We start from the raw sequence: 13863 nt of genomic DNA on the forward strand, positions 1-13863 counted from the left end.
TATAAATAAATGAATTAAATGATTGCCTAGGATATGACTGAGGTATAAAACTCAATAATTAAGATAAAAATGTTTTTATTTAAAAATACAGAATTTTAAAGTTTAGTGGGGATCAGAAGTTTGAATTAGTTTTACTTTTAAATTATGAAGTCTTTGGGGGGAATTAATAGGACAATAGAACAATACAAATGGTCCTCAGGAGTTTGGAATAACAAAAATTAAAGGTAATTTTGATGTACAGTTTTGATGTTAAATATGACATTTCTTTCTACAGAACCAAAAACCCAGAAATTGAGTCATAAGAAAGGAAGTAATACGGATACTCTTGGAAGAGTACTGTTAACACCAGCGAAGGTAACTATGCTAAACATACTTATTGTTCAGTGGAAGATCCATTCTTAGATTTCAGTTAGATAATTGATAACTTTGTATCTCAATTTTTAAAAATTTTATTATATTTTTGCATCATTTTATTTACATATCTTTGAGACAACAAGAAATTGCCTAATTTTTTTTAGTTTTTTTTTTGTTGTTGGGATCTAAAAGATTCTTATATGTAAATACAAATATTACAGAGAAAGTGAATATGATAGCCAAAATGTGGATTATGAGGATACAAATACATTAACTGATTACTGGCAAAATCAGAACAATCCAATGACAGCAGAGCTCAAGTAAGTGATTTTTGATCCCACCAAAAATATATCCTTTTTCTTGGTTTATTACTTTTTTCTCAACTATAATATTGATTTTTTTCAGTTTATTTTACTAATTAGTAAAGGAAAGCAACATTATTTACTCCTGAAACTAAAAAATCTTAAATATCTTTATTCAAATACTAAAAATATAGTAATACTTAGAAATATATGATTATGTTTAAAAAGGTATACATTAGACATGTATCCTTAAATATAGATGACAGAAATCACTTCCGTATTGGTTACATCTCATTAATATTAACCACATAAAATACGTTTCAGCATTTCTATTTTAGAACTAAATACTTTTTTAAAGCTTTCATTTTTAAATCAATATTGTTGAATTACAAGCTATTTATATTAAAGAATAAGTACAAATGTGTTGTGAGCATAAATCAACATTGGGGGGAATGGTTAACAGATCTGGAAATTAGAAAAAAATATTTTTAAAAAATAGATTCTATTTTTTCTAAACCCTTCAAGATGAATTATGTTTTCATTCATCTTTCACACACATGTTGTATTAGAGTAAAATACAGACCCACATTTTCAAATCTTATAGAAACTTTAGTCAGCCTGGTTGCACATACATTGCCTGCTTGTTTGCTATACTTCCAAGAAAGGTCAAGATAAATGTCCATGTGGTGTAAATGTCAGCTCTCCAACAAGACTTACTTTCATTATTTGGGGTTTATAAACTAAAGATCGACATTTGGTTTGCTTACAGATTATATCAGATATTTCTACGTATACCCAGTTCTGATACCTTGAATTACTAGCATGAAAAGAATGTTAATAAAATATTTAACTACTTTCTTCTTGGGTCTGAAGAGGTGGTACTAGTTTATCATGTATTACTAAACACATAAAGCAGATTATCGAAGTAGGAATAAGTGATCAAAAAAAAAAATGATTGCTTATTTATCTTTTTCTGGCTATGTGTTGTTGTTGTTTTTTTTTAATAGAATCAATTTGCAGCAGTAAATACCCCAAAGAAAGAAACTTCTCAGATTGACGGACCATCTTTAAACAATACTTACGGTTTCAAAGTCAGCGTGCAAAACTTACAGGAGGCAAAAGCTTTACATGAGGTAAAATTGCAACAGTGACACATACACTATTTAACCTCTCATGTTTTATTCTATGGACAAGTATGGACATCTCTTACGGAGGGTGGAATACATTGAATTCTGTGCCTGTTAATCTTCATTTTGTTATTAATTTATATATTCATATAAAATAGAGAAACTTTTTGGGTTTTGTTTTTTTGTTTTTTGAGAAACTTGAAGTAGCCATCAGTTATTGAGACTGCTTTGTGATTTCACAATTTTCACAAATCTTATAGCTTAAATTTGGTTTATAGAAGCTAAAATTAGAAAAGCCTTTATAACTATTCTTTATGTTATTCTGGGATTGTTATATTAAGATGTTATATCCTGGGGCGCCTGGGTGGCTCAGTGGGTTAAGCCTCTGCCTTTGGCTCAGGTCATGATCTTAGGGTCCTGGGATCGAGTTCCGCATTGGGCTCTCTGCTCAGTGGGGAGCCTGCTTCCCTCTCTCTCTCTCTCTTTCTCTCTGCCTGCCTCTCCATCTGTTTGTTGTTTCTCTCTGTCAAATAAATAAATAAAATCTTTAAAAAAAAAAAAAAGATGTTATATCATAAATGAGATATTTATTTGTATTTTCTACTTGTTTGGCTCAGTGAATCAGTGCTTGCTAATTCATTGCTACGATTCTATTGTTACCTTCACAGCACAGACCATATGCCAAAGGGTAGGCAGCCATCTTATAAATATGTACATCAATCACAGGACATACTAAAAAATAAAGAAAATTTATCTGTATTAAAACACAACTCAGAGCATATCTCTGGCAGGCATTAAGGTGTAAATTAGAGTATATTTTCATTATTTACATACCTGTGCTGGCCACCACTAGCAATGTGGCTATTGAGAATTTAAAATTTGCCATATCCATCTAGGAAGTGAATTCTAAATTTCATTTAATTATGCATAATTTAGATTTAAAACCTGATAATTGGCTCCTTTGTTAGAAAATGGCTAAATATGTTTGGAACAACTTAGGTATTTAAAACTACTTTTTCAGTTGTAAATTTTACAATAATACAGACCAAGTATTTCCATATAAAAATTTAACATCAGCATTGAAATGTGCTGTAAATGTAAATACACACAGATTTTAAAGACTTAATAGGAACAAAGAATGTAAAATATCACATAATATCACATTAGTAATGTTTTATATTGATTACATGTTGAAAGGTGATATTTTAGATGTATTAAATGAAACTATTTTTAAATTAGCCTATTTTTACTTTTTTTAATGTAACTACTAGAAAATTTAAAATTACATGTGACTTTCATGATATTTCTGTTGAATAGTTTTATGTCTTTGCCCTTAGAGCACAAAATTTGATTTTTTTATTTTTGTATATTTGTTCTCAAGTCAATTCTGTCTTAAACTGTTCTAAGGATAGATGAGCATTGTCTAGGAAAAATTCAAATATTGTCCTCATTTTCACCTAAATTGGAGCTAAGATTTGTACTTTTTTAGAAATTGGAACATAGTCTGATTCCTAATTACTTGAACATTGCTTTTTTCAACAGCATTTAGTTCCTGCTTTATACCTACTTGGCCCTGTACCATATCCCTCGAAGCCTAGGTAAATTAAGTAATAAACTCAGGAATACATATCTTAATGAAGTACAGACCCAAAATTAGGGAAAAAATTATGTGATAAAAAATATTTATTAAAGCAAATTTTATAGACCTTAGAAAAGACTCTATATGATTATCCTTTAATTATTTGAAGGATTATTCTCCTTGTGCTCTTAACATTATTTCTCCATAATGCCACTGCAGAATCATGAACCCTCTTGAAGTTAAAATCACTTAGAAGTTATGGTAGGTTACTCACAGCTTCTTCCCTAAGCAGACTTTCATCTCAACATGTATTGCCACCTGGTGGTCACATTGGGAATGAGGAAAAAAAATCTACAGTATCTATGCCATTCCTTTTTCTAGGGAATTGTGCCCATAGCTTTTTTTCCTTTGTGTTCTGTTGTGCTCTCTTCTGCATATACATTCTCTTCTGAATATACATTCCCTCTCTTCTGCATATACATTCTCCGTACAGAAGAGAAGGGTTATAATCCTCATCTTCCCTTGTCACCCACCTCTTTCTTAGTCACACTCAGTAAATCTCTCCATCTCTTGATTTCATGTTAGCTTAAAAAAAAAATGTCCCTAAGATCAGTAGTGCATTGTATATCAAGGAATAGAATGGCAAAATTTGAATGTGCAGTTTGGCCTATTAAATAAGAAAACCTCCACAAATCTTTTGACGTGAAATTGTCTTCAGTCTTCTTCATAGTCTGCTTTTTCATCCCTTTCTAAATAAACTGTTTTTGTTGTTGATTTGGTTTGGTTTGGTTTGAGTTTAGGGAGAGGTTTCCCAGTTTAGATTTTTTAACTTATAAAATTAATATGTGATTATTGTCTAAAAAAAATCAAGCCTGAAGAGCATACATTTAAAAGTAGAAGTTCTTTCCCTTTGCTCCCCATTTTACTTAGTTTGATGTTTTTAATATTTAGAAACAAAGTATATATTCAAAGAAAATAGTAGATTTGTAGATATTTGTTTTATTCTTGTGCTTTATATATGTATAATTAATGTTCTTTACATTTTAAAAAGTATTTAATTACAAACTTATTAATGCATGCAAGACAAACAGATTTACAGTGAAAATTAAGCTTACCTCCCACATCAGACTCTAAACAGTGTCCTTCCCCAAAGACAGTATAAGCAGTTCTTTATTTTTATGTCTTTTTGCAGAAATTTTCTATGCATGTGCTTTAACATTTTTACATACATAAACACATGCTACACTCACTGGTTCCACTTTTCAGTGTATTTTCAGTGTATTTTCTATATTAGAACATTTAGATCTGGTTCATTCTTTTGAAAATTGTAAAAGTTACAGAGTATTTATTATATGTAGTCTTTATGGGATGTCACATAATTTATGTAACCAGTCGCCAACGGATAAACATTTATGTTTTTAGTCTTTAACGAACTATAAAAGAGTGGAAATATAATTTTTAACGAACATCCTCATACATAAATATTGATTACATGTGAGTATATCTGCAGGATATATTTCAGGAATAGAATTGCTAGATCAAAGGAGATGTCCATTTTTAATTTTGATAGATATTTCTAAATTGTCCTCCAAAGAGGTCTACCAAATTCTGCGTCCATCACTAGGGAGAGCCTTGTATTTACATTTCTTCGTGCAAAATAAATACCAACACAGTCCTTCATTAAATTTGTATGATTTTAATAGTTACCAATACTGAAAGAGTAGTCTCCTCTTTTCCATTGCCACATGTATGTACATTATTGGTACAGTGACGGCTGTAATCGTGAATCCAACCTATGTTTTATTTTATACCTAAAGTTTCTACTTATTTTGTCTTGGTTTTTAAGAAGAGAACTAAGGATTACAGTTCAGAGTTTTTATAAGCATAGGAATGTAAGTACAAAAAACAAAATACTACTTTTTTGCATATATGTTAAAGAGAAAATATACATGGGCAAAAATCTATTGTGTAGTTGATGGCATATAATTCTTACAATATTTTTTCAGGGAAAACCATAATTAAAAACTTACCAGGGTGCCTGGGTGGCTCAGTGGGTTAAAGCCTCTGCCTTCGGCTCGGGTCATGATCCCAGAGTCCTGGGATGGAGCCCCGCATCAGGCGCTCTGCTCGGCAGGGAGCCAGCTTCCTCCTCTCTCTCTCTCTCTCTAACTGCCTTTCTGCCTACTTGTGATCTCTATCTGTCAAATAAATAAATAAAATCTTTAAAAACAAAACAAAAAACTTACCTAGAACAAACAGAAGTAAATTGTGGTAGTAGAGAATTAATAGGAATTTCAAAACGAAATACATCTTTCTTTTTAGTCTAAACTAGAGGTAAAACCATAGTTAACTGGATAGAAAATACAAAGTAACAGATTTTGACTCAAAATACAAACTTGGGCTAGTCATTCTCTTTCTCAATATTTGAGAAACTTGAGAGGTACTGCATGTATTTTAGAGAAATCATTTTAAGTATATATTGTCACTGAGAAATTATATCACAACCAGTTTTTCTAAAATAAAAACATGAATAGATTCAATCTAATCTTGGAAGTAAAAATCTTTAGTCCTAATCTGTGGAGTATTAGATTGTGATTGTGTCCTTTATGGCCATTTTTTCCCATAATTTTACACATATTTCTTCTGAGTCTTAGTGAACATTTCTTTCAACGTGTCTCAAAAAGTTGTCTAAAACCATCATTTTTATTTCCTTTTGTAGATACAGAATCTTACCCTAATCAGTGTGGAGTTACATGCTCGAACTAGACGAGACTTAGAACCAGATCCTGAATTTGATCCAATCTGTGCTCTGTTTTACTGCATCTCCTCTGACACTCCACTACCAGATACAGACAAAACAGAACTCACAGGTGTTATAGTGATTGATAAAGACAAGACAGTCTCCAGCCAAGGTATTGTTCATTTTTATTAATTTTATACCTACCCACCCTAGGATGAACCTTTTAATGGGACAGTTTCTGTGCTAGAGATCTAAACCAAAGCAAGTATCAGGAACTCCTTTTTAAAATGTGTACTAAAGTAGGAGTAGGAAGTATTCTGTATAGCTTTGTCCTGGATTCATTAGTCTTACTTGATTTATTGTCCAGAGTCAGAAGCACTTAATAGAAAGCTATTAATAAAATTTTCAATTAACATATCTAATTTGTTCTGAATACTGTTTTATAAAATAATAATTGCTAATATTGAATTAAAATGACTATCTTTAGGTTGGGTGGACAAACTTACGTATGCGTTGCTAGTATTTTGCTGCTAATAGTTTTTTTTTTTCTTTTAAGACGTTACTAGGGTAAGTTAATGGATTATAAGAGACTTTAAAGATACATTCCAATTTTGTTTATATCTCTTCCTAAATATACATATTTTTGGTTTAGACATTCTTCATAGAGTATACCACATAAAGGCATTTTATACACTATCAAGTGTTCTGTAGTTTTGAATATGTGAATTCAGTCCACTGAGGAGGAAGTCTTAGCACAGAACAAAACCATATAGGAATTTGCAGTCTATTCAGTGGTGTGCTTGAGCTGACTTTTACCAGTTCACAAGCCAGTTGTTAAATTTTTATGAATTTTTTTAACTAGTTGATGTCATATTGGTAGTTTGAAATCAGCCATGGTGGGGAGTCTTACATTAAGGAAATAGGCAAGCACTGCAAATCAGGGCTTTTTTTTTTTTTTCATTGAGAAGTAGTTATAAACTTTTTTAAAAAATGAAATGTTTTCTGAGTTCTAAACCAATGTTTCCAGAAAGCTTTGGCATGCAATGTCTTCATAAATACAGGGCGATATGGTACATACTCTTTTTATAACACATAGTTCCTTAAAACTCAACATACCATTTATTAAAATACTCTCTTCTAAGCAAAGCTCTTTCCATAGGAAGAGTAAAGACAGAAGCAAAGTAATAAAATTTCTTTTGGGGGAGATGTTATTACTTGAGGCATTTGGTAAATATAGACTTTTCAAGAAAATAACTGAAAAAATGAAATTTGACTTTTCAGTTGCATATTAAACTAGAAAATCTTTAAGAAAGTTTTCAAGAGGGGCGCCTGGGTGGCTCAGTGGGTTGAGCCTCTGCCTTCAGCTCGGTTCATGATCCCGGGGTCCTGGGATCAAGCCCCACGTTAGGGCGCTCTGCTCGGCAGGGAGCCTGCTTCCTCCTCTCTCTCTGCCTGCCTCTCTGCCTACTTGTGATCTCTCTTCCTCTGTCAAATAAATAAATAAAATCTTTAAAAAAAAAAAAAAGTTTTCAAGAAATTGAGTTAATGAAGTATTTACTTTGGGGAACACTCTTAATTTGAAGTATTTCAGTAGCATAATTTCATTCAAAAATAAGACATTATGTTACTTACACAGTTACATGTAATCAACATTTTGCTTGTTTCTTAGATATCAGATACCAGACCCCATTACTGATTAGATCTGGAATTACAGGACTAGAAGTTACCTATGCACCTGATGAGAAGGCACTTTTTCAAGAAATTACAGATATAATAAAGAGGTATTGTTTTGTATTTTCTGATTTTTCTGGGTTTTGTTCAGAGTCCTTTCTTGCTATTGAGTAACATGGGCGAAGATAGGAAAAAGGAAGAGAATCCCTTCCTGGGGCCCTTAAAAGTTATCTTTGGAAAAATTTTGCCTTCACCTCCCACCACCATCACCATTTCCAGCAGGTTAGGGATGGCAAAAAGGATATTCTGTTCTCAAGATTAAAGGGTCTGTGAAAGAGATACTGGCTTAGCCTCTATCTAGCTTTCCCAGTTGGATTTTAGCATAATTTTTCTATGGTGGTGAGATAATGGGTACTAAATTTAAATTGTATTATTCACTAAATAAGCTTCTACCTCGGGAGCCAGCCATCCTTTCAGCACTTTTTTTTTTTTTTTCTTAAATGTTTTCTGATTTCTAAACCAAGTTTCCGAAAAGCTTTGGCATGCAATCTGTTCATAAATATAGGACTATGCGATACATACTCATTTGTAATACGTGCTTCCTTAAAAATCTCTTTTGATCATTTGGTAGTTGGCCTGGATGGTTGATAGTAAAATCTTGTCAAAATTTATGAAAAGGATTTTTTTAAAACAAAAATATTTTAATTTAAAAATAAAGTAATTAAATCTTTTGCATTTTCTTAAGACTATAACTTTTGATGGCTGTGGGCCCTCTTATTAAATGCTTCACTTTTCTAGGAGCTTAATGCTTCTGTCCATTACTAGGCTTAGATTTTTAAATACCTAAAGTAGGCTAGAAAATACTCCTTGGATCTTAACGTATGGATAAAATCTGTCTGTGAGCATGTCATTACACTCGACCCTTTCTGTTCTGCTTTCTGTAGTTTGCTTTCTATAGTTGAACTTTTTCTGTTAAAACTGAGACAATATTTTGCAAGAAAGATAAACATAATATTCTACAGACTGAATGACTGATTGAATCCCACCCAGATGGGTTAACATAAACCATTTTTAAATTTAGAAGACCAGAAAATGTTTTCAGCAAAATAAGTTAAATGTCAGGGCATCAAAAATAATATACTGGTACCCGTCACTCTAAGGAGGTAAAAAGAGGTAAGTATTTTTACTATTTATACCACTGATGATTGGATGGATTCCCATCCCTTAGAGTCTTGTCATGCCTACTTTTTATCTTCTCACAGAGGTTGTCATCCACATGTCAGTTGCTTCAGTGCTCACATTTTTATATCTGCAAGCAACTTAGCCACAAGTAAATGCAGAGTTTCAGTCAGTACTGCTTTGTGTGCCAGCACACGTCCAGTAATATCCCTGGGCTTTGTAAGCTTGTGTTTTCCTCGTATATTCCCAGCAGGCTTATCTGCCAGCATTGAGAATTTTGTCCGTCATTTACAAGTGTAGTGACTTCATGTGCATAACATGAATTATATTAGTCACTAGGAAGAATGCAGTAAACAAAACCAATTTCTGGTTCGTACTCTAAAAGATCATATGATTATTATAAAGAGAAGAAGAATGCTTAAATATCAATATTTCAATTCTGTAATGTCCTTTATATGTTATTCTAAACAACTCCCGAAAAGATTATTTCATTCTTTCAGCCCATTTGTTGAGTACCTAATCAACATAGGCTTTGTTAAAAGGGTAAACTTTGGAATCAGCTAGCTCTGTAATTTTTTTTTTTTAAGAAAATGGCTTTTATTATATGCTTCTACATCTATATTTTAAACATGTGTATCTTAATGGAAGATGTTACTTGAAGGACGGGTTTTAATTTTTATTCCAGTTAATTAACATACAGTGTTATATTAGTTTCAGGTGTACCATATAGTGATTCTGCACTTCGGTACAACACCTGGTACTCATCAGAGCAAGTGTATCCCTTAATCCGCATCATCTGTTTCACCCATCCCCCTCACCCACCTCCTCTCTGGTAACCATCAGTTTGTTCTCTATAGCTAAGAGGCTGTTTCGTGGTTTGTCTGTCTCTCTCTCCTCCCCCCACCGCTGACCTTTTGCTTGTTTGTTTTGTTTCTTAAAGTCAACATATGAGTGAAGTCATATGGTATTTGTCTTTCTCTGACTGATTTATTTCACTTAGCATTATACCCTAGCTCCATCCATGTTGCATCTGTATTTTTGTCTTGAGCAAGTACTTATCTCTCTAAGCTTTAGCTTCCTCATTTATAAAATAGGTGATAAGTATGAGTTAAATGACGGACACCTCGGTGGCTCATTCAGTTAAGTAGCCAAGTCTTGATTTCAGCTCAGATCATGATCTCAGGGTTGTGAGACTGACCCTGCGTTGGATTTTGTACTGGGCCTGGAGCCTGCTTAAGATCTCTAGCTCCCTCTCACTCTGTCTCCTCCCCATACCACCCTCCCCTCCAACAAAAAGGAAGAAAGTTAAATGAGATAATGTACGTAAAACTTTTAGCCTGGTCAATACATAAATGTTTGCTGTGAGTGTAAGGTATAATGCTAGGTTCCAAATAAAAATTGAATAAAATATAGATGCATACTTTCAGAATTTTATTGTCTTTATTTATTTATTCTTAATATTTACATTCTCAGATGGAAAACATAAAAAGTAGTAGAAAGTGATATTTAAAAAGTTAAACCAAATGCATTGTTTAGTTATTTCTCTTTCTATATTTCCTTGAACTATTAATAATTTTACATTTTTCCCAGCCTCCCTAACTTAAATATAAGCTTTGATTTCTTCCTTTTTCTCTTCCCTCCATCCATATATTACATTTTATCCATATAACTTCAGAATTATGTTTCAAGATCATTCCTTTCCCCCATCCCCACCGATTGCCACTGCCCTAGTTAGAACCCCCCATCTCTCTTGTGTCCAGATATTAATGGGTTATTTAAAGTTTTAGTTGAGAAGCAGCTTTTTTTTTTCTACCTAAGCAAATAAATTGTTTTCATATTTCTGCTGCTGCTTGCGTTTTCTCGAGTTGTTTTTTCCTTCATCACCAGTCCCATCTACCCAACCTTGTTCTTTCCATAACTTTCAGAAACCAAATAAAGTAATAAAATTCACCAAAATTGAAGAACAAGTTACAAAGATTTTGTTATTGTGACCAAATGTTTTCACAGAAGAAATTAAATCCTTGAGATTTTGAAATTGAGGCATGGTTTTATAACTTTAAGAGTCTCTTAAGACAAAATGGCTTGTAGGTCAAAAAAAATAATACATAATAGATCTGAAAAATATTAAAACAATACCCAGTTCTTCTAAGGGAATAAAATCTATTTACTCAATTAAAAGAAGCACAGAATAACTTTTTTTTTTCATCTCTGAGCAGTAGCGATTAATAAAAGACAACTTTTTAAAAAGAAATATATTTTCAGGATGCCTGGGTGGCTCAGTTGATTAAGTGCCTGCCTTTAGCTCAGGTCATGACCAAGGGTCCTGGGGTTGAGTCCCGCATCAGGTTCCCTCTGGAGCCTGCTTCTCCCTCTGTCTGCCGCTCTCCCTGCTTATGTGTGCTCTCTCTCTCTCTCTGACAAATAAAATCTTTTTAAAAATAAATAAATTTTTTTTTTTTAAACATCAAAAAGTAAGTGTATTTAACCAACTCTATTAGTCAGGTGCCACAACACAGCAGAGTAGCTTACTGGAATAATAATTCTTGCAGTGATAAGATGTTTTATGAATCAGAGAAATTCAGATAAAGAAGTCAGAACTATCTTTATAGGATTTATCAAAGAAGGGCTCTATAACCATCTGGCATCCTCTTCACGTACCTGTGCTTAGAAATGAAAATCAACTGTGGTGCGCTGTAATTCCTATTCTGAGTTATTCTTGGTACTAAAGCAGTTGACTGCATCCGTTCTTTCTTAAGTGCATGGGAATCCTTCGAATATCCCATCCCTGATAATCCCTAGAGCCACTTGATATAATATTTCTACCCCAGTTTCTCAAATTTAGACAATACATAGTTTTCGGGGTGAAGCACTTGTCATTTAGATAACTGCCCTGAAGAGTTTTACCTTAATGAAAGAATTGATGAAATTGCTATCAACAAAGATATGTTAACATATTAGATGTTATGTTAGAAGACAAATGAGCAGGAAGAGTGTTGGGAGACCTCTCTTTTCTTGTGTGCCCTAGGATCTTTCTGGACTTTTTGTTTAGGTATTAGTCTACCCTTTTAGCCTCTGAGACTTAAGTATTTGCCTCATTGTTCCATAATCCCTTGATTTCTTTTCCTTCCCCACGCTCATGCCTAACCCCTGCTCTTCTAAAATTACCAGCCATGTGGCACTTTCTACCAAGAAAACACCTTTTTATAGGTTTTTGAAAAGATCGATTTGGCTGTTCTATTAAATTAATCAGTAGGTGGTCCTTAAATTAAGTGACTTTCTCAGAAATTTCAACCCAATTTGTAATTTGGAGCATTATTGTAGTTTCTAAGTTTTTGTTCTCAAATTATGACTATGATAATTTGCTCTCTTCCTTACACAACTTTCTCACTGAGGTAAATCTTCAAGTTTATTTTCCCTTCTGCTATCACCAAACGTTCTTCTATGGTGGTCACCTGAAGGTACTAAGAGGAGCCACAAAGAGGCTGTTTCTGGGTTGAAGGCACGGTGTTGGTTCAGTCTTAACCATTGCAACTGTGTGGCTGTAGTGAGTGCGTTTTTCTCCTAGTTTCTAATGCTTAGCTTCCCCACATTAATCTCACCCCTATTAATATTTCAGTGTTCCATTAAACTGAGTCACCTTCTCTTAAGTTTAGAGGACAAACTTGTCATTACTGAGGCCTTACTTCACATGAGGACCAAATCATTGCTAAAATTAAGTGGGAAAAGGAAGACATTTTCATTTTCTTTCTCAACATTAAAACCCGTTAAGACAGAATAGGTTAGTAGTGGCAATAAAATCATCTGGGGGGTGATCTTTTTCAAAATGGTATCCACGCATGCCTTTGTATCTCACCCTGCCCGCATGATAGTCTCAATCATATGCTCACTCTTAAAACTCAAGTGGTAATGCCTCTCTCCCGCCTGTTTTTTTTTTTTTTTTTTTTTTTGCCTCGCACCCTAGTTTCTATCCACTTCTTTCCTAGGTCATATCAAATAAATAGTAAAAACTATGATTACTTTACAAAAGTGCTTCAAATCAGGAACCCTAATCACCCTGTTCCTTACTGTATAGAAATTATTTAGGTACCATGTCTCCATCCGAGAAGACATAATGGGAAGAACCCATTCTTTTGAGTAAAGGTTCAAATGTGTGGTCCTTGAATAATTTTTTCATTCCTTTTAGGTACGATCCTGATATTCTGCTAGGATATGAGATTCAGATGCATTCCTGGGGTTACCTCTTACAAAGGGCTGCTGCCTTAAGTGTTGACTTATGTCAGATGATCTCTCGGGTGCCAGGTATGAAGCACTGTGAATATTTTATGGTTCAACAACAGAGCAAATTACAAAGTAAATAAAGACAAGATGTTAAACAGTACTATTCTAATTTTTAATACTAAATTGTGTAAGTTCTAGATATAGCGTAACTCCATTATGGACAAATCCAAAAATCAAGAAAAGTAAAAGAAAAAATACTCCCATCTCACTGCTATATAGGCTACTAATGTATTTGGTTTTTTTTTCCCCCCTTCAGTCATTTTGCATGTGTATATCTCGGTCTCTTTTTATATAACTTTAATCATACGTATATCCCATTTTTGTTATGTTTCCTTCATTTTGCATCTTATAAGTATTTTTCTATATTATGAGATAGTCTTCCTCATAATCATTATGAAATACATTTCTTTGGTTGATGTACCATAATTTTATTTTGTCTGGTTCTAAGTTTTATCCTTTTGGTTATAAGGAAGGAGAAGATGATATAGGGACACCAGCTATTGATTTTTATTTAGTAAGGTATCAGGCTGAAAACTTGCATGAATTTTGAAGGCTTGTTTTCCATAATCTGTTTGAAGGAGGGGAGCAATAATAACAACTTTATAGAGCACTTCTCAGAATTTTGTTTTTCTT

General features: G+C 33.1%; 1 protein-coding gene across 4 annotated transcripts in view; it reads left to right on the plus strand.

The window, feature by feature from the left end:
- Nucleotides 1–13863, plus strand: part of REV3L (REV3 like, DNA directed polymerase zeta catalytic subunit) — a 182232-nt gene that overhangs the window by 115119 nt on the left and 53250 nt on the right. For all 4 annotated transcript variants that reach the window (XM_032337986.1, XM_032337983.1, XM_032337984.1 and 1 more), the window contains exons 15-19: nt 275–354; nt 1664–1789; nt 6082–6274; nt 7772–7883; nt 13136–13251. In XM_032337986.1, coding sequence (XP_032193877.1) covers nt 275–354; nt 1664–1789; nt 6082–6274; nt 7772–7883; nt 13136–13251 — 627 coding nt within the window. The remainder of the gene's footprint in view (nt 1–274; nt 355–1663; nt 1790–6081; nt 6275–7771; nt 7884–13135; nt 13252–13863) is intronic.

Source organism: Mustela erminea, chromosome 4 (assembly GCF_009829155.1).
Source record: "Mustela erminea isolate mMusErm1 chromosome 4, mMusErm1.Pri, whole genome shotgun sequence".
NCBI lineage: Eukaryota > Metazoa > Chordata > Mammalia > Carnivora > Mustelidae > Mustela > Mustela erminea.